General features: G+C 44.2%; 1 protein-coding gene across 14 annotated transcripts in view; it reads left to right on the top strand.

Annotated features, from left to right (window-relative positions):
• Positions 1 to 24,159, top strand: part of RBFOX1 (RNA binding fox-1 homolog 1) — an 836,688-nt gene that overhangs the window by 694,186 nt on the left and 118,343 nt on the right. For all 14 annotated transcript variants that reach the window (XR_013601626.1, XM_078662952.1, XM_078662959.1 and 11 more), the window contains one exon: positions 16,930 to 16,994. Coding sequence is in view for 13 of the 14 variants with exons in the window: in XM_078662952.1 (XP_078519078.1) it covers positions 16,930 to 16,994 (65 nt within the window). In the remaining variant the exon portion in view is untranslated. The remainder of the gene's footprint in view (positions 1 to 16,929; positions 16,995 to 24,159) is intronic.

Raw genomic sequence — 24,159 nt, 5'->3', positions numbered from 1 at the left:
CTTCACATCACAATTGAGCAGCAATAGGGGTCTGTAAGAATCACACTTTTGTGGTGGTTACCTGGGTTTTAAAAGAGATGTGATTAAGGCCTCTCTCATAGAGGAAGGTAGATGCCCCACTTCCAACGCATCTTCGGAGACTCCCCGTAAAATAGGGGCCATTAGATCTATGTAGGTTTTGTAAAACTCTATGGGGATGCCATCTGTTCCCGTGGCTTTTCCCAGATTGCATATGCATGATTGCATCCCTGACCTAATCAAGCACAGAGAAATTGCCACTGCACATCACTCAGCCACTCCAGGGTTACATCCCCTAAATAAGCATCTAAGTCAAGCGTATCCGTCCGTGTAGTGGTGTAGAATGTGGAATAGTGTACAATGAAAGTATTCAACATGTTCACGGTATCCCTGTACACAGTGCCATCCATCCCTTCCAGTTCCAAGATGACATTAGAGCTCCGAGTCCGCCGTATAGAGTCTGCCAATGCCTTGACAGGCCTCTCCCCTCTCCATAGCAGCGGGCCACCCAATACGTCCCCCTGTAATGTGATTCCCTGCGCGCTGTGTCCATGTATTCTGTTAGCTTTTCCCTAATCTTCGAGTGTGTGGCACCATCTTGCGTTATGGAAACAGTCGCCTCTAATGCTTTAAGTTCGGTCTCAAGTGTATGCAGCGTGTGCATAATGTCTTTGAGTACGCCAGCTCCTTTTGCAATACAAAAACCCCTCAGTGTGACCTTGAATGCTTCCCAACCTGTTTCCACACTATCAACAGAGTCTCTGTTACGCTCCCAAAAAAATCCTGTACCTCCTCTCGGAGCTCTTCTTGGAATACTGTATCTAAGAGGATGTTAGGTTGCAACCTCCAACTACCTCTCGGTGGGCCATAGTCCATCGAGGACAGGGATAGCCTAACAGGTGCATGATCGGAATAGGTATGAGCTAAATGGTGCACGTGCGAGATTGCCGGGCCAAGCCCCTCGGAAAGGAATATGTAGTCCAGGCGCGCCCAGGATGCCGCCTGCGCGGTAAAGTGAGTGCCCTCCAATCGAGTGGGATGCATATGTCTCCAGGAGTCTATCAATCGATACTCAGTGAGTGTGGCTTGCAGTGCCGCACGTGCCTTAGTGTAATGATGGGGGGCAGGGTGAGATCTATCAATGTTCGGCGCGCATGAAACGTAAAAATCACCACCCCATATAATGTGATTGGAGCCAATGTCTATAATCCTCGCCCACAGCTCCAACTGTGGATCATCTATATTCGGCCCATAACAGCAAGCTAGGGTGACCGAATCAGGTCCCAACCTACCCCAGGCCAAGCAGTATCTCCCCTGTGTATCCCAAATGGCTCCAACTAGCGTGAATGGTGTACGCTTTTTTATAAGGATCGCTGCGTCCCTCGCATATGAGGAATAGGAAGAGAAGATTCTATGCTCTGCCCACTTGCACGCAAAAGTACTGGAATGTTGCGGGGTAAGGTGCGTCTCCTGCAACATTGCTATGTGTACCTGATGTCTATTGAGATATGCTAATATCTGTCGCTTTTTGCGTGGATCTCCCAGCACTCTCACGTTCCACGTGAGGACATTTAGCTAATCCACATCTGTAGACGTCATGAGCCCAGATAAGGTGTCATGCATGCAATAATAAACTCAATAACACATATCAGGCCCCGTCCAACTCCAGATGGATCGGCAGATCCGGTACTGACTGGAAAACAGTGTAATCACTCAACACTCCAACCACGCCCCGCAAAAAGCAATCTTGTACGTTAATGACCATGTGCACCTTCCAACTGGCCCTCCCGTCCCCCCCACCACCCACTGAAGCAGCCCCAACTTGCCAGAATTTGTTACCCACCCCCCTCCCAGGCAAGAACAAAAACAACCAACTAGAAATAGGATGTCCAACATGCATTCGCCACGCTGTGGCCAGCAACCAGTATCCGGACCACATGTTGATTAACCTGCAAAAACAACAAAGAAAAAAAGGAAGAAAACCCCCACATTGACCAGTTGGGGAACACCCGCTGGGGGACTCACTACTAGGTGTCAGCATGGTTACCCCCTCTCCTCCAGAGACCAACGCAACTTGTGCGCGGGAGCACTAGAGGGTCAAAGGTGCCTGGCTTATCAACAAATTTGCTCATCTCTCATTTTCAATCCATTGGGCAATTGGCATAGACAAAAACACAAGTCTTACTGTCCCATCATTATTACAGCACAGTACAAGACGTGGAGTTATCTGTCTACCAACAGTCCCATCTTTATGATTCCTCCTCCTCTTCTTCCAATAGAGCCTGTTGCGACGCCGCCTGTTCCCCATCTCTACGCTGGGTACGTTTGATGTGCTTAAGAAACTCTTCCACCTGCTGTGGTTTAGTGAAAAACCGTTGTTTCCCCTGATGGGTGAATCGGAGGCACGCCGGATACAAAAGTGCATAATCAATGTGGGCCGCTCGCAGCTTATTCTTGACGTCCATGAATTTTCGCCGCTCTTCTTGTACCACCGGGGTGAAATCCGGGTATATGGAGAACATATTGCCGTCGTACGTTAGTTGTTGCCTGCTTCGAGCTATATGTAATGCCATATCTCGGTCCCTATAATTCAACAGTCGGAGGTATTATTGGTCGCGGTGCAGCGCCAGGGGGGGTCTCGGCCCCAAGGAGCGATGAGCTTGTTCCACTATAAATTGTTTAGACAGAGACTCCACTCCTATCGAGGTCAATAACAGTTGCTCTACGTACACCTCCATCCTGCTAGTGTTGGTTGACTCCGGAATACAAATAATGCGTATGGTATTGCGCCGACTACGCGCTTCCAAGTCCTCATTTTTAGCGGCAACCAATCTCAGAAGCTTATCCATGCGAGGAATTTGCTCTGTAACCCTGGCTGTCGTATCCTCATTGTCCAAAATGCGTCTTTCGGCTTCTTTCAGACGGTCATCATGCCCTTCCAGTTTGTGTGCTATAGCATCCATTCTTGAAGACATCTTGTCAACTTTATCTACAATAGTACCGAACCCATGATGAACTTCCTGCAGGATACTTTGAATGTCTGACGCCTGGTCCGCCTGCCCTCGTTGAACCTCATCTCCTTTGTCGCCGTCTCGCGCCTTCTGTTGACCACGGGGGCCTCTTTTTGCCGTTTCAAAGTTCAATTTAGGCTTCCTGGTGTCTGGTTTGCCCATTACTGCACTGTAATGTACACGTCCCCAAGTGCTACTCAGGTGAGAAGATAGAAAAAGAAGGAGCACCGCAGTCCAGCAAGCGTTATACACAGGTACACCCGCTGTCCCCCCTGGAAGGCAACGAGAGGCACTATCGCGAATCTCAATCGTCCGCTAAAGGTCGGGGCGACGTCCGGAGATCACAACCGCCTGAACTTCCAAACTGCAGGCCCCAGCAAAATAATGTTATAGCCAATATCACCTGCTGCAGGAAGGCACATGCCGTGGGGGGGGGGGTCCTTAATCAGTGTATCTGTTTCAGAAACGTGTGTCTCACTGTGACACTCCACGGCAGTGCATCCAAGGATATGCCACCCAGTCACACTTGGTGGGCCATCTCTCCCACACAGGCACCACCACCTCGTCCATCCAATGCAGGGAGACCCTCCTTTTGATGAATCCCAAACGAGGCTCTCAGGGGGGTGCACTCTCCAGAAGCTCCAGTGCCCTATGCTGCAGCAGCTCTCCCAGTCCCCGCAATGGAGCCTTAATGTCACCGTCGCACTGAGTCATGCAGTTCCTTCAATGCCTGTCTTGCTCCTCCAGGTGCTAACACCCCAGGCTCCCGCAGCCGGCCCCGGGGGTAGGGGGCAGGCACTCTCCCAGCGTGTGCTGAGCGGTTCCTCCTACCAGCACCGCGATCGCACCAAGGAGTCCTGCAGCGGACGCTCCCTCCAGCTCCACAGCAGGCCACAGGTACGCCTGTAATTACCCAGCAGGGTTCCAATGCGCTCAGGTCCTCATCGCAAGAAGGCAGCAGGGGGGGGAGAATACCGCTACAGGCGCCCCCACAAGTCAATGACAGCGGTAAATACGTAGCGCGCCCAGCCGGGGTCACCCTCCGCAGTGCTAGCCTGTAACGTATAGATAATGGTGGCGGCCACAGGAATCGCGCCTCCGTCTCGCCAGGCGCTCCTCTCCTACCTCCCTGGGCACTCCAAGATAGCTCCGCAGCGCCTGGTCCACGTCCCCGTAGACAAGACCCCGCACTCACTGCTCAAGGGGGGGCAGACACAACACAGGCAGGGCCCGCTCTGCCTGGCAGGCGGGGAGGCCAGCTCTCCAGGCCTAGCTCCCATGTGACAAGCCCCGGGATCACGTAGATTGGCGCGCCAGTCCAGTCACTCGGCGGGTCCACGCCTCCGGTCGGCAATCTCGCTCTGGGCTGTGATGAGATCAGGGCACTGCCCAGGAAGCAGAAACTCGCACCGGAGCTTCAGCGAGTCGCCAGCAGCAAGTGGGCAGCAAGAAACACCCCAAATGGTTTTATGGAGCAGGATAAATTACGGATTAGTTAGCCAGGCTGCAGGAGCCTCACAAATGTGTGGCCAAGCTGCCCATGCGCCACCTGGCGCCCCCATTGAATATCTTCATGCATAGCTGCCATGGGCATCCCTGAACAACTCCCTGACTCTGTTGTAGAAGAAGGGCCTAATGCACTGACTGCTGATGGCAGGCCGCTGCCTAACTGCAGGTTTGCACTGAACGCCTTGCACCTCTCCGGTATGTCTACCCCACCGGGCATGGCCTCTCCCCTTTATCCTCTACTCTGCTGGTTCTGTGGAGGAGGGGACCATAGGCGGTGCTGTTGCTGACCCGAGGCGATCGGCTGCAAGGTGATGACCCAGACACTTGAGGGGCCCACTCACCTGCTCCCTTTTCCTACCCTGCGGCATGGCCCATAATGCTGCTTGGACCCAGCACAGTGGTTTGTCGAGCTGCTTTCTCCCCGGGGCCAAGGATGCTCCCTGGAGCTACCATGGCCCTCCGCTGTCACATCCCAAACTGGTTCCGTGGAGACCCAGAGACTGAGCATCTTACCAGCCTTGCGACCTCCAGCTGAGGATAATTGGTGGTAAGTGGATGGCCTGAAGTTCCTGAGGGCCCGCCAGACTAAACATTTATAGCAAACAATAGCGCCCTATGGGCGCTACTTGTGGGGCTCTTATCTGGTGGTGATCAGCGTCTGTGGTCCATTGTTGCCAGGTCCCTGTTACTGCACCTTCTGGTGGTGATGCTCCGTTCCTGAACAAGCACTGAGCTGCAGCACTTCTACTGTCTGTTCTGGTCCCTTCCCCCTCCTTGAACTCAGTATGGGCTGCTTCGGGTGGCGACCCTGAATGCTGCTGATCTGCGCCTGGCTAGATCTCTAATTGTGATGGGCCCTCTTGCACCCCTAGATCCAGTGAGGGCCTGAAGACGATGCAGAGACTGGGCCCTGTGCAGAACTATACTTTTAACTCTTGATGGTCCATGGGTCATGAGTGGTTGGACCTGGCTTGGCTGCCTTGTGGGGCTCTTTATTCCATTGCCACTCCCTGTGCAGTGTCCTGACCTTATGAGGTGGAGCCTTGATGTCCCTTCCAGCCTATTTCTTCCCCCACCGCATTACCCTACTGGCCTGACTAGTCCCACTTACCTCTGCCTTGATCATTTATTCATCCTGCAGATGGTTGCACTACCAGGGTGTTCCCTGAGTTCCATGCTCATGCACTCTGCCAGGAAGTTAGGACTCTTGGCACCCTCACGAAGTAGCCTCCACCGATACCTGGTTTCTAACCAGATTTCCACCTACACCTCCTACCTGCTGCAGCCGACAACTGTCACATCCACAGGGTCAGATGCTCATGCTGCTGCAACCTCGTGGCAAGTGGGCTGAGTCCTCTTCATCATGGGGCTTGGAAGACCTGGGGTCTCGCCATGATGGGTAAGGATAGGCCCACCCGTTCTGCCACATCACAAACCCACATAGACCAATACACTACTGACCGACCAGCGGGCCATCTAGAATTTCTGAGGGCGATAAATCTTCCTCTTCATCCAGCAAACTCACAACCATCCTTCAAGCTATCCAGAGAGCACAGGCTGCAGTAGAGACGAAAATCAGAAAAATTAGAATAGATGTTGGCTACTGCGTCAAGATCTTCAAAAGGTCACCACATGCATTACAGAAGCTGTATCCCAGATCTCAACAGTGAGGACAACATTTCCATAGACACACCTAAGATGCCATAAATTGCTCCAGGCGCAATCATGTGCACATAATCAGCATCCCTGAAGGTACGGAGAGTGCTGAACCTCAATAGATCACTGACTATTTAGAGCACTGGATTAAATACTGGGTGCCCTCCAAACACTTGTCCTCCTGGTTTACAATAGAGAGAGCCCATCAATATCTGACCTCCAAGCCTCACCGGAGGCCTATAATCACTTGCATACGTAAATATAGAGATAGAGATACTATCCTTAGGAAGGAACTCCAGTGTGGTGATACCAAAGTTCTCTTCTTTCCTGACTACACTTGTGAGGTGCAGCAGAGACGTCTTTCTTAAATGGAGGCTAAGCAAAATCTTCCTGCTAGACTCCATGTCATGCACCATGGTTTTCACTGTTGCAACAGCCATCTCCCCGAGGCACTCCTACTTCAAGAAACCCACCTTTTGGGGGAATGTTGCCCCTTCCTGTTATGTAAGGATTATGACAGGGTCTTCCATGCAGATTATACACTTGGATCTAGATGAGTAGCTATCCTTCTGTGACATCCCTTCCCCTTCTCTGTTACCCATGCAATACACAACCCGCAGGGCCGCTTCCTCACCCTGAGTGGAACACTGGACAGCCAGGCTATTACTTTAGTGAGCGTCCATGCACCACCTGCATACCTTGGCACCTACCTCTGAGATCTCTCCAAACTCCATTTAAACCTTCCACAGTGTCATTCATTGATTGGAGGTGACTTTAATGCAGTACCCTACCCAAAGCTCGATACCACTGGGTCTCTCACCATCTCTAGATGTGCCAGTGCACATCATCTTACATGCTGGGCCCCCAATCTTGGCCTCTGTGATGGCTGGAGGGCATGGCACCTGAGACAACGTCAATTCACACATACCTCTGTGGCCTATCATACCCACTTACGAAGAGATCTTATCTTTTTACTCACTTCACAATGCCGAGTTATCTCACAAATTCGAATTCTTTCTCACGGGATTTTGGATCATTCCCCTCTTCTCCTTATCTCGGAACCTCTATGTCCATCTTCGTGCCTGGTACCCTCAGGATGATGCTTTTGTTCAAACTCTTACTGCTGAACTTCAAGCTTATTTCCGCTGCAACGAGGGCTCGGTCATGCAGATTAGCACCCTATGGGCTGCTAGCAAGGTGATTATATGGGGATTTGCTGAGGGACGTAATAGGGCACAGGAGCATGCTCGCTCCTTTCATATTGCCCAACTGGAAGCACGTGCCCCCCACTTGGAATGGCACCTTTCATCAGATCCCCAGGAGAGTACCTCCCAACAACTGAGTCTTCTTTATGAAGAAATATGTCTTCACTATCTAGAAGCCCCCAAACACCTTTGGTAGGCTACAAATGCCAAGATGTATGCATAGGGGACAATATGAATTGTATTCGTCAGCTTCCTGTCAACAGGTGAATAATACCATAAATTACTGATGAATGATATAAGCAACTATGCGATAACTGTGAGTATGAGAATATACAGGTTAGATGAAATAGGAGGAAAGGCTCACCAAGCAACAATAAATCAGATAATCAATTCACAATTTAGTTAAATGACCAAGCAGGTAACATATTGGCCAGACAATATAAGTTAGTATTGAGGCACATTGTTCTTTACTTTTGAGAGCATTTTTATCCATTCGTGTGTCTGTCATATTCTCATTCGTTCCTTATCAAACTCACTAAGGCTTTATTTCACCAACTTAAACAAACGATCAAAAATCATGGATAATTGCTAGTGGCTGAGACTTTAGCAAGAATTCCACCCATCATTTTTGTTGTTTTAAACATTATTCATTGTCAGAAAGGAACTTTGGATAATGTAGACTGACAGAATTATTGTTCATCTGTAACTTCTAACATTATTATATTCTCAGAATATTGCCATTAGTCAATAAAGAAAAATAAATAGCACAAGAGGATTTCTGAGATACATACCCAGAATTCCACCCATCATTTTTGTTCTTTTAAACATTATTCATTGTCAGAAAGGAACATTGGATAATGTAGACTGACAGAATTATTGTTCATCTGTAACTTCTAACATTATTATATTCTCAGAATATTGCCATTAGTCAATAAAGAAAAATAAATAGCACAAGAGGATTTCTGAGATACATACCCATATCAAAAGTAAGCTAACTCTGAATTCATAACACAATCTTATCATTGTGCAGGTCAAATATGAATTATAAGTTATTTCCCTCTTGAAATGCCCTTAATACTCACCAGTTTTAGTTTAGGCTGGGTAACTGCAAATTAAATTTATGTAGCAGATATTCCTTCCTAAGTAGCATTCATTTTCTATATTTTAATTTCAGATCTGTTTTTAACATTTTACTCTCATTGATAGACCTGTGAATCTTCACATACATTAACTTAACATTAACATTTCTCTCTGTGCTCAAAGGTATCTTAAGCATTTTCAACTTTAAAAAACTGACAGTGACAAGAAAAATGTTACTGGTATTATATTGTAGTTTCAATCCCTCTTTATGGTGCAGGATCAGACCACAAGTTTGGATGATGATGATGAGTGGGTCCAGTAAATATTATTTCATATTCAATGCTTGGATTGCAGGCTCTGATCTGTCTTTGCTCCACACACTTGGTCTCTCGAAACCACATCAGGCAAGAAAATTACAGTCACCCTGCTTGCACGTGATCTATGAACAAAATCATCAGGTAACTTAAAAATTAAGGCAGATCACTGACATTTCAGGGTGCCTAGGCCTAGGAACACCAAGCATGAGAGCAAACTTCATTGCCCTCCATCTCAAGAAAACTTTAATGATTAAAGTCTTAAGATTAGAGCTATGTGAAGAATTGCAAAACCAGGAAGTTTAAAGGAGGAACATTGGTTGTGGACTCATCCTTTAAACCCAGTTTGTTCTAATATGACCCTTCCACTTATTTGAGGCTCATGTACAATTGTCCATATATAGCAGCTGTCTCAAAAGGCTACCAGGTAACATAGTACTACTAAAAAAGCCTTCACTAGACACACACAGCCCTGGTAATTACAGGCCTATTTCTCCCCTACCAGGTCTGGTCAAAGTGTGTGAGAAGGTTATAACTAAACAACTTATGGATTTTGACGAAAGTGAGGGTCAGCAGCATCCCGCTCAGTCTTGGTTCCATGCAGCTCATAGCACGGAATCTGTGCTGGTGGAGGCCATTTGGGAGTGCCTGGACGCCGGCGGGAGGGCAGCATTGATTTTGCTTGACCTCTCGGCGGCGTTCAATACTGCTCCCCACTTTCTTCTTCTCTCGCGTTTGGCCAGGATAGGGGAGTCAAGGTCGGCCTGGAACTGGCTTAGGTCCTTTCTTGAAGGTCGGGCCCAGCAGATCTGGCTACCACCTTCGGCCTCTCTCTATCAGACTGTTACAACAGGAGTCCCTCAGGAGTATTCTCTCAGTCCCCTTCTTTTTAATATCTATGTGACCTCACTGGTCTATCTGGCTGAGAGTTTGGGGGCAAAGGTGATGGCATATGCTGATGATACCCAGTTACACTTCACTTGGGACATGGATGACAATTCGGTCACTCTAGTTCATCACTGTCTCTCCTGCGTCTTTGGGTGGCTTTCAGGAGCACAATTAAAATGTAACAAGGAGAAATCGGATATTTTGCTGTTTGGCAAATTCCCGCCTAGGTTTAGGGAGACTTTGTGGCCACCTGACCTCCCCCTGCCATCCTCTGTTGGGAAGCCAACGAAGACCCTGGGGGTCTGGTTTGATGAGGGTCTCTCCTTCTCGGTTCACATTTTGAAGTTGACCGGTACCTGCTTTGGCCTGCTCAAGACTTTGAGGAAATGTTTTCCTCTCTTGCTGCAGGCAGCAAGAGAAACGGTCACATGTGCCCTCATCCTGTCTCGGCTGGACTATGCCAATGCTCTTTTCTTTGGTATTCCTGCTTACCTGATCAAAAAGTTGCAGGTTGTTCAGAACTCGGCATCTAGACTTCTATTGGGCATCTCTGCCAGACATAGCGTGTAGCATCATCTGAGCTCACTTCACTGGCTGCCTGTGGCGGAACGGGTGAAGTTCAAATCGCTGGTCCTAGCCCATCGCGCCTTTCATGGCACTGGTCCATCTTATCTGCAAAAGCGTTTTGCTTTCTACATCCCCTCTAGACTGTTGCGATCGGCATCTCTCCGGTTAGCAATGTGTCCCTGTTTTCAATTCCAGGGGCAGGGTGGCAGGGCGGCAGGTCTCTGTCCTGGAAGGCGGAGGTAGCATGGAATGCCCTTCCCCTGGCTCTTCGCACTATTGAAGATCTGGCGGCTTTTAAGAAAAGTCTCAAAACGCATCTTTTTATCTGTTAGTTCTCTGCTCCCCCTTAAGTCATCGCGCCGGGACACTCATGAGTAGTCGTGCGCGTTAGTATATTACATAGATACCAAACGAAAAAATCGAATATGAGTAAGCATGAGGGGACAGAAGATAGATGTTTATGTTTTGTCCATTTGCTAAATAGAAAGAGGCATCTCAAGGGATTTTTTCAGAATTTGCCATCTGCTTAATATGGTAGATTGACCCTTATTTTAGCAATGCATCAATGCAACAATGATTCAAAGTGCACTTTGATGTATACTGTAGTAGGAGAGTGTGTTTAGTGATCCAATGTCTATATATTGGTAAACTGAAACTACTGGGGGAGAGATAATTAATATTAATATATTTCAAGAGCAAAAATAGTGCACATAAATGTGTAACACTGACAGAGAATGAAGTCTGATTTAAAACTGACAGGAGCTAGGGATGTATTAGAATTATGAAAATCCCTAAAAGGCAAAAGACTGCTAAAGTTATAAAAGATTAATTAATATCTACTAAACAACATGAATGTCAGAAGTCCTGTGGTAGAGCTTGATAGAAAATGTAAGGTGTGTGGTAGCAGGAAGATGGAATGCAGGAGTGTGTGACAGGGGCCGGAATGTGGAATGGTGAGTGAGGTGATGTCGGGTGTAACAGGGTGGTTGGCAGTTGAAACACGACTGGAGGAGATGCCAATTGTTCCTGACGCTCCTTCCTGTTATTTGCAATAAACTTAAGTAACCACTTCTTAGTGTTATGTAATTAGTACTATAATATCAGTGTGTGCTATTAAAAATTAATAAGAGTGTTGAGAAAATTGACAAACAGAGTAGCACACAAAATGAGCACGATGTAAGAAATAATGACCCTATGAGACAGAAAAATATATTTAGTTATAGGCATGATAGTTTCAGTCTTTTGGCTAATGCAATGAAAAAGGATCCTGGTATGGTGGCAGTTGAAGGGTGGAGATATTGGATGGACCATGAAGGAAGGTGGAATGGGACCTTTTTCAACTTTATCAGAGAAGGAATCATATGCTTTTGTTCTTGTTGACTATTTGTCAAAATAGCTAGAAGTACAAATGGTAGGAAGTGTTACTACTTATGTGCAGATTAAGTTAATGAAGGATATCTTTGTGAGAGAAGGTATTCCTGGAGGAGCTGTAAAAGATAATGGGGTACAATTTCTTTTGGGAAGGATGAAGGAATTCTTTTTGGCATCAGGAATAAAACATACTACAATACCATCCAGAGCAAATGGTCAGGTAGAAAGGTGTAACAGATTGTGAAAGCCACCATGGCGAGCAAGGCTAATTCTGGCTTATCTTATGACCCGTGCCGCCCCATGGTTATGAAACTTTTCCTAGACTTGATAGGTGCAGATCTGGCAGCCATCTACAATACTCTTATTTCAGGAGTTTCCCCACTCAGTGGTAAAGGACCTCCATTCTTACGCTTATAAAAATACCAAATCTAAACCCAGTTGACCCCAGCAATTACTGGCCCATTTCGATCCTACCTCTGCCCGCCAACTCTCAGAAAAAGTAATGAATAGCCAGCTCACACAATATATTCAAGATAACCAATTGCTGGATGAGACACAATTTGGTTTCTGTTCAGGACATAGTACCCAGACAGAACTGATTAACCCCACACAAGAGATAAGAGTTGCACTCGACATAATTGGAGCTGCAGCACTTATTCTCCTTGACCTATCAGCAACATTTGATATGGTTGACCATTGGATGTTGATCAACCGTACCATTGGGCATTAACAATAGGGCTAAATCCCTGCTGCCATCTTTTCTTACGGATAGATCACAATCACTAGTTCTGGGCAACTTTGAATCAGCTACTTTCTCTCTCGCCTGTGGGGTTCTGCAGGGCTCATCTATCTGTCCAACTCTGTTCAACATTTATGTTGCTGAGTTGGCTCTCTTAGTCCAATCCTTTGGCCTTGTGTTAACTTCCTATGCTGATGACTCTCCAAATTGTTCTGTACATTTTTAAATACGATACTCCGGTCTCGGACACTTTCCATGATGGTATGCTGGCTATCAGCTCTTGGATTTCCGTACACTGCCTTAAACTCAACTCAAGTAAACCAGAGGTAAGCAATTGTCTCTCTGGTCGTCTAGCTGGTGGCCGAAAGGACTGGGATCTCCCCCTATCCCAGCTACAAAAGCAAAAAATCTGGGTGTGATAATAGATGAAAAGTTAAAGTTCAAACCTCAAGTCAACTCTCTGATCTCTTGTTTTTACATACAAAGAATGATTAAAACAACTCTTCCCTTTTATACGAGTAGAGGCGAGAAAGACAGTAACCACAGCACTGATCCTTTCTTAGCTGAATTACTGCAACTGACTTTATGATAATATGCAGGAAAAAAAACATAATAGGCTCCAGATGGTGCAGAATGCACCTGCCAGGATTCTCTTGGGGACCCCTAAATTCAATTTGGTAGCCAAAGAAGTTCGGCAGTTGCACTGGCTTCCAGTAAGAAGAAGCATCACATTTAAGGCTCTGTGCATAGCCTACAAGGCATTGTACAATATTGGCTCTGCGCTTTTGAAACATTCCTTTCAGATATACATACCTGGTAGGCAGCTGTAATCACTAGGGGGAACCTCATGACCACTCCTAGATCTTACAAACTGTAGGGGAGGCAGACATTTTGTTGTCAGACCTACTAATCTTTGGAACAGCCTACTATCCCACACCAGAGCTCTGCCCACCCTCATCGCCTTCAGAAAAGAGCTAAAAACGTGTCTCTTTATCAACTAGGCTCCTTCCTACTCAGAATTAGACAGTGCCAAGACACCTTAGGGTATATGTGCGCTGAAGAAATTGCTAAGATAACATTAAGGGAAGCAGTAGAGAGGATGATGATGGGAAGGACAATGTATTTCTGGATGTCTGTAATAAGGAGTTGCTCAATTTTGCAGATGAATTGTCTGGACTAAGAAACAAGGAGCAAGTTAGCATGATGGTGAGAGATGATGGTACAAGTGTACGTAGATTACAGTTCATTATAAGAATTATGTATTAAGCTAGGAAATGTTTGTTGTTTACTTAGTTGTAGGTTATACTTTAAGGTCTTATACAGTGTATCTAGGATTCTGTGGATTACTGAAATTTGGGTATTTAATTAGTATTGCGGGATTTATTGGGTTAAGTATATGCTGGTATTCAGTTTGTTAGTAGGGGAGGGAACTGAAAGTAATTTTGTTGAAAGAAAGGAAATGTGTGGCAGCTTGATAGAACATGCAGGGTGTTGGTAGTTGGGAAATGGAATGCAGGAGTGTATGACGGAGTTGGAATGTGAAATGGTGATTGAGGTGAAGTTGGGTGTAACGTGGGGATGTTGGGAGTTGAAGAGCAGGCGGAGGAGATGCCAATTGTTCCTGACGTTCTATCCTGTTATTATCGATAAAATTATGAGACTACTTACTGGAGTACACCCTTACTTAATACTCACTATTTGTAGACCAATACTAAAACAAAGAAAGTGGGGAAAGTAGTACAACAAAGAATGGGCTTGTTCAATAGCAGAATCCCTTAGTGAAGAAAACATATTGACCAACAAACCCTAACTCTAAATTGAAGCAATTGAAGATCCTCCAAATACGGTTCCGTTTAACACCTATGAAATAACTAGGATCTACACCAACACTGGTTAACTTTTTTTCATAATCCAGACATTGCAATCGAGATGTGTTCCATATGTTATTTCGAATTAAACTTGGAAGGCTATACCCACCCTTTTAGGTTAATATGGAACTGTGATAATTTCAAACACAGAGTACAGCAACACTCCATCAGCTACGCATATTATATCCAGAAAACTACAGAGTAAAGTATCACTAACCGCTTACAAAGAATACAGTTAAGCATGTCAAGCTATTCCTGCTCCATTTGGCCTTGATTTATAGATAAATGGAGCATACTGGTGAAAATAATTTGTATCAGTCAGGGGAAGTACTCATAATGACAACAACATTTATGAGAGAGAATTGAGCATTCAGATTCAACAATGACCATGAAGTCCATGGAAACAAAACACCCCCAGCTAAAAGAAGCAGACTGAAGCAAAGGAGAGGTCAAGCAATATTTGATGTTGACTCTCTAATGACAAGATCATGGAAATCTCTGAACTAGTCCTCGGAAACAAACAAATATATCTAAAGCACTCCTGTTCTGACAATAAATGCACATTCTGGAAAACACTGAGTTTGGCCTTTGGGAGCATTATACTAATTAAAAATACTTTATAGCATAATTACATCAAATAACATAATAAAACATAATGAAATACAAGATAATGTAACATAATATATGATAGGTAACATATTTTATGAAGCAGATCCACCTGAAAAATGTTTTGGAGCAGAGCTACTGCCTAAGCAGTTGAACTCTGCCTAGAGCACACATTATTTAATAATATTCACAGATATGCATATACCGTGTGTTAGTGTATATATTTGTTCCACTTCCAAGCACACGAGGACTGTGAGGAACAGGGGGACACCATGACTGGGACTTCAAACATTAAGCAGTTTAGATAACAGTAACAGAGAAAAGAGGTGATATTAGGCTTTGATCCAGAATTTCCTCCAAAATGACCATTTATAGTCACAACAAATTAATAGTACATTTCATTCCTTTATTATAGATTGCTCTCCTTTTGGTAGTATGCCAAGCACATCCATTCCCTGTAGGAATGTTGATTTAGCGGAGGTGAATAAATGACACAGTTGACATAGTTAATGAACAAAATACCCAACATCCTGACTGATACTTAATCAGGTTCTTGTTGTTTGTTTGTTTATCAGTCTCTAAGACAACTACATGTAAAAAGCTAGGGCAACAAAATAAACGTCTCACACTCTTGAAATCATCATGACAATTGACTCAGCTTTTTCTTTTGGAAAAAAATACTAATTCGCCTTATAAAATCCACTATTAGGCACAGCACACACATACATACAGTACACAGTATTTAAATAAACTCCAAAACCCATGAGATCAATATTGGCCATGCAAAATATTGACCACTGGACTGTTATGGCTTCCTCCTTCCTTTAAGGGGGCTTTGGACCGGCGTCCTAGTGAAAATGAAGACAACAATATTAACATGCAATGCACCCATTTTAGTATTACAGCCTCATGCCATGTGACATGCACCCAAAATGAGGGCTGTACTTCTATTCCAATGTTGCACATCTAAAAGAGCTCCACACTCCACTTCATTTACGCACTTTAGGACCTGGATAGTTCCACAACCCTCCAATCTTTTTTTGAGTTAATCTTGGGAATGTCTGGTGGGCTAAAACAGACATTTATGTTTTGCCAATTAATCTTAGCGACCCTTTAAGCTTCACGTCATGTGCTCTTATGGACATTCATACTTAATCTACATGCATGCAACCCATTACTAGACAATTGCCATGTTTAGGTATATAAAGTTCTATATTGACCTCAATTGAACCAGAGTTTGAAATCATTGACATACATCATACATTTCTAACTTTAGTTTCTCAGTAATAATGTTGCAAAACATCCCAGGAGAATATTCCACCCCACCCGCATTATGGGGTGGTAGGTTTTAATTGGAGCACAAATGTTGTTTACGTTGTCAGTGGACACCGGACCCCGCTTCTTAATTGGTATGCTGAAATCATGGTGAAATGGTTGATGTCGCTCAGTGGTCCACTGAGCGGGAGGCTCTGCTGTTCTCACAGTTTGAAAAGGAATGCATCGCTGCTCACAATCCCTTTCAGATATCTGCGTTTGTTTGTCCTGTTTGCTTAATTAAACTGCTGCAATTACTGCTACAGCCAACTGAATGTTAATTTGACAAGTGCTGCTTGACAACAGTTAGATTTTCAAATATTAATCAATTCACAACTTGAACCGTTTTGATACTGATACAGGTTCAAAAAAGCAATTTAATAATTGTACATCGGCGCTAAGGAATTTTATCTGCAATGTAAACCTATAATTTACGCAACAGAGCCTCTGAGACAATAAGCAACTTGAAGTATGTTCAGATTGCTGAAATTGCTGTTTTATGTCCCTGCATCAAGCACTGGCATATGATTCTCCTGACTATAACTTCTCCACTTCAATAGAAATGTGTGCGAATTTGAACTTTTGCTTCTTGATGCAAAGCAATTAACGAAATGTGTTTTGTGCTAAACTTCATTTAACAAGCCAGTAAAGTTTTAATGTGCAACATCTGTCTAACCCTGGGGCATCCTAGCATGAACCTAACTGACAAACACATTGGCGCCTACAGCACAGGTAGTGCTTTTTCCGCCACAGTCAGACTAAAGTGCCAGTTTTGTTTTCTAGGGTGGTTATGCTGCCTACCGGTATGCCCAGCCTGCCACAGCCGCAACAGCTGCCTACAGTGACAGGTAAGTTCTACGTCAGATTGATTACTTTACAACAGTAATGAGGGCAGAGTTGGAGCAAAGTCACCCGAAAACAGATCCAATCTGCTTTATGGAAGTAATATTTTAGAATGTGTAGTTGTAGACACCTAGAGAACCCTAATTAGAAAGATTCAGCAGGGTGGTGATGTGGCGCACAATGGCCGAGGGTCCACTCTCTCAACCAGACACACATTACTGCAGTCAAATGATGGACACTTGTCACTAGACTTCATCTTTTCAGTTTGGGAAACTGTCACTCTAACTAAGATGGTCAGCACATGGGTCTCTTTATACAATTCCCTAAAGTACATAATATAAGACCACATTACTTCGTAGCTAAGCAGAGCTCGTGAGCAAACAAAATTCAATGAATCAATTCTCATATATCAAAAGTACCGTAACATGCTTTCTTCCATATGAGAAGTTGATTTTGAGCCCTCCACATAGGTAACCATATTACACAGCATAGACATCCAGCGTTTGTGCCATTTGGCTTGCTAGTGACCCATGCCACAATCAATTTCTGCAGCATCGTCATAACCAAGTTTCAGCGGTCATGCCCTCTTAATAATTACACTGCTTGATAGGATTTATATGAGACATTTGGGCAGTGTCGGGATCTTCTCCTGTAATGCCTGTGCACATAAATAGAGACCATCACTTTCCGAGCTGATAACTCAGCACCTGTCATAAGGCCACACAGTCCCGCCCTTCAGCTATGCTTTTATCTGCATGTGATAACTATAGAGAGGGTAATGAATTTACATCTAGTCCAGTTAAGTACGGTTTTGTCAAAATAAATATTGAAATAAAGAAAAGAGGTCAGGGTTCTACTGTGTTCACCCAGATGTTTTTTTACTTACCTAATATAAATCTTTTCCATGGACGAAGCTATAATGACATGGAAAATACATTTCTCGCTGTATGGCAGTAAGGCATGACTAGGAGAGATATTAGAATTAAGTCATGGATCAATCTTTTTACTATGCAATAGGTGGAAATTGTTGATATGCTACATGCAGATTTTGGCCTATGCTTTTTGTACAGTACAGCAGTCCTAATCAACTTTGGTCTATAAAATAATTCCAATTTTCAGGAAGTTAATCATACCAAAACATTTGTTTTATGTGGATTCCAACTGGATCCAGCTGGAAAGCCTTACATTTTTTTTAATGTTTATGTATTATAAATTGAAACTCACCCACTTCGCATGCCCATATAAGACCAGAACCAGTGGGACTGCCGTACAGAACAAAGGCCTAGTTCCCTAAAAACACACAACCATAGAAGCTAGCACGAACAGTGAGTCCCCTAGGAAGAACATTACTTCCTGCATGTAACATTTGAATCTTCTGTGTCTTAATGGAGTTCACAAAGATGTGAAAGTCAATTTACACGATGGTTTTATTCTTTTTTTTTAAAGATGGAATGGTTGTTTAGATTTATGTGCATGCATGCATAGTTGCCTTAAAGCGTGCTTATGATGGCAATGGTCATGTTAAATATGTTGAATAAAAACAATTTGCATGTGTGGCTGAGGCATGCTGTTTCAGACAGGTAAGCAGGCTATTTTCCTTAAGTACTGTATTACCAATATTAAACACTGTGTGGGGACCGCAAGCATTTCACACTGTTACACTTATAGTTCGGCAAGCTTGCCAGGTGCTTACTATGTGTCTCATACCATTCCCCCTTAGTGTTAGCATGTTGTAGCTGCACTGATTTTTGTGATATGTTTCTTGTGTTGAATTGTTTCTTTGCGTTAGAACAGTTGAATACTTTTATTATATAATTCAGATTTTAATTAATCATATTTGCTTTACTACATAACATGTGAAAATTACACAAAGGCAGATATATTCGAAACAAAAAGCATTGTGTAAACATTTTTGTAATTTGAAACTTTCATTGAGTTGTTGTTTGATCGTTTATTTTCTAATATCAGTGAAAAACACAACCATAGGACCATATTTGCAGTTTCAAATATAGTTTTTAGTTCGTAATTCAAAACCTTGGTGAATGTGCAACGCAATACTAAACATACGTAGCTTTGTCGTTGGACATGCTCAACAAGTAATAACAAGGATTTAGATTGAAAAGTTTTATTTCAACCACCTTTTAAAGTCTTCTCAAGTTAGTACACTAAGTTTACCAACTCGATAATATATACTGTCAAGGCAAACAGATGCGCAGCTAAGAACAGTAAATCTTTTATTGTGTATGTATAATTATCTTCATTATGTAGAGATAATTGAAATTTTGTAATCAATATTGTTGGGGGTTGTTAGAACTGGGGGTCTCTAGTTGGCAGAGGTAGGTACCACTGTCCAAGTAAAAAACCTTGCTTCTAGTCAGGGTAAGGAGGAACCACTCTTTAGATAACCCCTGCTCACCCCCTTGGTAGCTTGGCACGAGCAGTCAGGCTTATCAAAGGCAATGTGCTAAGTATTTGTACCAACACTAACAGTAACACAGTGAAAACATCACAAACTGACTCCACAACAGTTTAGAAAAATAAAGGTATTTAATCTAAACTACACAAGACCAAAATGAGACAAAAATCGAACATACACAGTTCAAGAATATGGTTTCAAAAGAGTTCTTACGGTTGCGTTAAAATAATCCACAGTTGCGTCACGTTTTAGCCAACAGTACCTTTAGATGCGACAAAAGTTCCAAGTGAAAGCTGCAGCGTTGAAAAGCAAGCGATGCGTCACTCCTGAGACCCTGGGGAGGCGATGCGACAGCCCCGCTGGACGCAGCGCACATGTTGCAGTGACTCCGGTTTGTATGGGGAGAGATGCGATGCCTTGCGTGGATTCTGGTTCGCAGGTTTCGGTGAAAGCTGCTCGCAAAAGGAGCTATGCGACGATCTTCGGGGCGGCGACGATCTCCGATAGAGTGACGATGCGTGGCTTAGCGTCGATCTTCTCCTCTCGCAGCTCCTCTTGCGATGGCTCTGCGACAACTCTCGCAGTGACGACAGGCTCTGCGACGATACTCGCAGCAATGGTAATCTTCCCGCACCGGACTGGTGCGTCCCGCAAACGAAGGATGCGACGACTCTGGCAGCGGCAACAGGTGCTGCGACGATCTTGGCCTTCGTAGCGGCGGGAATTTCCTCGCACTGAAGGGGATGCACTCCGCAAGCAAGTAATGCGTTAAAACTTGCAGAAAGTCTTTAAAATCTTGGTTTCCAGCTTCCCAACACAGTTACAGCTTCCAGAGGCACCACAACTGGCCCAAGCACTCTAGGAAGGACAGAACTCTCTCAGCAGAGTTCAGGGAAGCTGGGGGTGAAGTCCTTTTGTTCCTGGGACTTCTTAACAGGGAGCCAGCTCTTCTACAGGCCCTTGGAGATTCTTTCAAGCAAGGGGACACAGCACAAAGCACAGTCCTTCCCCTCTCATTGGCAGCAAAGTAACTGCAGGTCCGTCCAGCAAAGCAACAGCAGGACAGTCTTCCTTCTTCAGTCTCCCAGCTTTCTCCTTGGCAGAGGTTCCTTCTTGATTGCAGGATGATCTAATTTCTTGGGACCAGGGTCCCAATATTTATACCCCAAAATCCTTTATCCTCTGAGGGCAGAGGGGATTTTGCCCAGTGCAAACCAGTTCTGGAGCACTCTGTTGACATGACTACTTCTTTCCCTTACCAGTGCAGGGCAGGAACATCAGACGCCCCACAGAAGGTGGAGCCAGCATCGTGGAGGGAAAGCACAGCCCTGGAGCACTTTGTTGACATGATTCCTTCTCTCCTTTCACAGTGCAGGGCAGAGACATCAGACACACCACAGGGGATGGAGCCAGCACTGTGGGGGGCAGGCACAGTCCTATTCAGGTCCCAGGTGCAACTCCTTCCTCCCATCTAGATGCAGCTCTCTCTATTCACCACTGGGCGGACTCATTCTGTCTCCTGGAATCCCCTAGCCCTGTCACTCAAACTCCAGACAAGGAATACACAACCTAGCAGAGGCAGGCTTGGCTAGTTATGCAAGAAAATACCTACTTTCTAAAAGTGGTATTTTCAAACACAGAATGTTAAAACCAACTTCACTAAAAGATGTATTTTATCATTCTGAGTTCAGGCATACTAAACTCGAATGTGTACCATGTTCCCTGAGTCAGTTAGGATTATAAAATGTAATAATCTAACTACCCATTCTGGCCTATGGAGAACAGGTAGCCTTGCAATAGTGAACAACGAAAATGGCTGTAATTCACTACCAGAGCATGTCACACATACAGTACATGCTCTACCTTTCATAAACACTGTACCCTGCCCAGGAGGGTACTTAGGGCCTTCCATAGGGGTGTCAAATGTGTACAGAAAGGGAAGGGTTAGGCCCGGCCAGTGGGGACACTGGCCAGGGCAGCATGGCAGTTAGCAACTGCAGCCAGGCACCGTGTTGGTAGGCCTGAGGCATCATTTTAGGGCTACTCATGTGAGTGGCACAATCAGTGCTGCAGGCCCGCTAGTAGCATTTGAATCACTAGCCCTGGCACACTCAGTCCACTTTACTAGGGACTTTGTGGTAATACAAATATGCCAATTATGGATAACCAATCACAATAACAATTTATACAGACAGCATATGCACTTTAATACTGGTCAGCAGTGGTAAAGTGCCCAGAGTCCTATTGCCAACATCCACGGGTCAGGAAAAATAAGGGAGGAAGAAGCAAAAAGTTGGGGGATAACCCTGCAAAAAGGGCCATTCCCAACAGGGGTTGATTTATATACTTTTTAAAAACATTCGATACGCCAATAAAGCACAAGAAGAAATTCAAAATAATAGTGGCTGCTTGCTCAAAGAACTCAAGGGATTCAATCATTCCCATACCTGTCAAAGAATATCTATAATCAAAGGACAAACAAATATTTCTACATTCTTTAAAGTAGTGTTTTTAGAAATAAATGAATACCTTTTTAATTTAGAGATTCAATACCAAAGAAATTTACTTTCAAGATTTAAAAGCAGAAATATTGAGTTTGTTTACAAATATGAATTCAGACCCACTTTAATTTCATACAGTCCTGTTGGAATCTCCTACAAAACAGCCATGTACTTTGAGAGGATCAGATGCATAAGGAAGTCTAGGAAAGTAAGATAAAACATATTGGCTAAAGTTTTTAGGGTTAAGAGGTGGTCTGTCATGTACTCCATAACTTAGTCGAAAGTCCTGTTCACATCAGTGATGTTTAACCCCTTCCGTGCTCCCACTCCCTCCCCAGTGCTGCGAACGGCCAACGGCCGACACAGCCCCGCCCACTTATTAGAACACCCGCACCGCAGCAGAATTTCCGCCGTGGTTAAGGCGTTAATGGTATTGCAAGCAGGCAGGAAGGTGGTCGGTTTTATAGCATCAGATGACAGCTGGATCCTCAGAGAACATAGAAAAATGTACAAAGCAGTTATGAAAACTAGAAAACTAGAGAGTGACGTTGAAACTCAAAGCAAGAAATCTCCAGTAACAGAACGAGTCATGGAATTTTGAAAGCCACCAAACGGAAGTAGGAACATCGTGTATTGTATCTAATTGGCTGCATTTCCATGTTATGTGGGAGAACACTGCTGATAGCTGCCAGACTTGCTTTGGGGCTTCAGGGCTCAGTACCATGTTTCACAGGCATCAGCCGCTCTCCAATGGCTTTCAGCAAGAGAACACGTGGTTTTTTTAAAATCGTTTGTTTGGCTAACAGTGTAGCTCACCATTGTGTACAGTATTTGATCTAAGGGTCATCAGTTGCTTGTGGTGCCCCAGCTTCAACTCTATACTATTAGTGGGTGAGTCTTCTGGTTGGCAGCTGCTGACAAATGGAATTCCATACCCCAGCAGTTGCACAAGGAATGCTACTTGCTACATTATAGGAAGGTGTTGAAAATTGGTTATTCCCCAATAGCTGTAATCATAGCACATCTGGATGGTTCCCTATTTTTTCTCTTTTGCTGACCTTATGGGGCCCGTAGTGCACAGATGTCCTTGTGGGGTGATGGTGTTGCTCTTTACAAGTTTCATCTAAATAAATAGCAAGAAAATATTGGAAGGCAGAAGGAGATATGATACACTCCGAGGTGTGTTGCCTAGCTCACTTAGTTACAAAAGGGTCTGCAGTATAAACTAAATCAGGTTAGACACATCGTTTTTCATTTTATAGGCTTGGGTGGGAGGTTAGAGATGAGTAGTGTAATCTAAGTAATAAACACATCAGAATATAGAAATGCTGGAGAGGAGGTAGACATATTTCAGTAGAAATGTGATTCGATGTCAGGAGATAATTTCAGTATAGCAAGGCTTTGATACACACTCGGCAGAAGCATAAAAAAAATATTCACTTCTTTCCAAAGAAGAGCAAGAGAGTGTTTCCCAGTGGAAATGCTGTCAATTAAAACTTAATCAAATTAGCAAAGGTTCAGGGCAGACAGTAATATGGTCCTAATGACGAATAAGGCATGAGTAAAGCTAGAGACTTGATCAGTAGAACTGAAATGGCACTAATTGCAAACACTATATTTTCACAGTCTTTCGACAACACGAAATGCTCCAGTACACTTGATGTGCATATGTATTGGTAATGGATTCACCCAATGCATATCAGTGAGACTAAGATACTGCCGATTACTTGGTGAATATGACGTGTAGACCATCCAAGTGCTGATCTATAAATTCTGCTACCTGAGGAAGGTAGCTTTGAACTGAGTTAGAAGAGTGTCCCATAAATTCATTCACCCATACCTGGGTGTTATAGTCTGAGAGTTCATACTTCCGGTGATGGTCGTGGCATCCTATTTCGCACTGGTGGTCTTACATAGAGCATTACTTGTCAATAACCCCAGCCTTTGTATTGGGAATTAATTATGGGACTGTATTTCCCCATACAGGAGGCATCATGGTTACTAGAAAGTTGGAGTTGTCATCCTATGGTAGTGGGTACAGCCTGCACATTGCCTAACTGAAAGGCAATACACTGTGCATAAGTGTGCCATTTTTGTTTTGCATCAAGCCCATAAGAACATAGAAGAAGGTAGTTTCTTTCACAAAATGGAAATAAATCTACTTAGCAGTTACCTTAATAAACATCTGGAATATGCGCTAATCTGCCTGCTAATTAGAAACGTGTAGTTTATCTTGACAACAAATGAAACACG

The sequence above is a fragment of the Lissotriton helveticus genome, chromosome 10, assembly GCF_964261635.1.
Source record: "Lissotriton helveticus chromosome 10, aLisHel1.1, whole genome shotgun sequence".
Lineage (NCBI taxonomy): Eukaryota > Metazoa > Chordata > Amphibia > Caudata > Salamandridae > Lissotriton > Lissotriton helveticus.
Note: the sequence above shows the minus strand (reverse complement) of the source record. Positions and strands in the feature narration are given on the sequence as shown.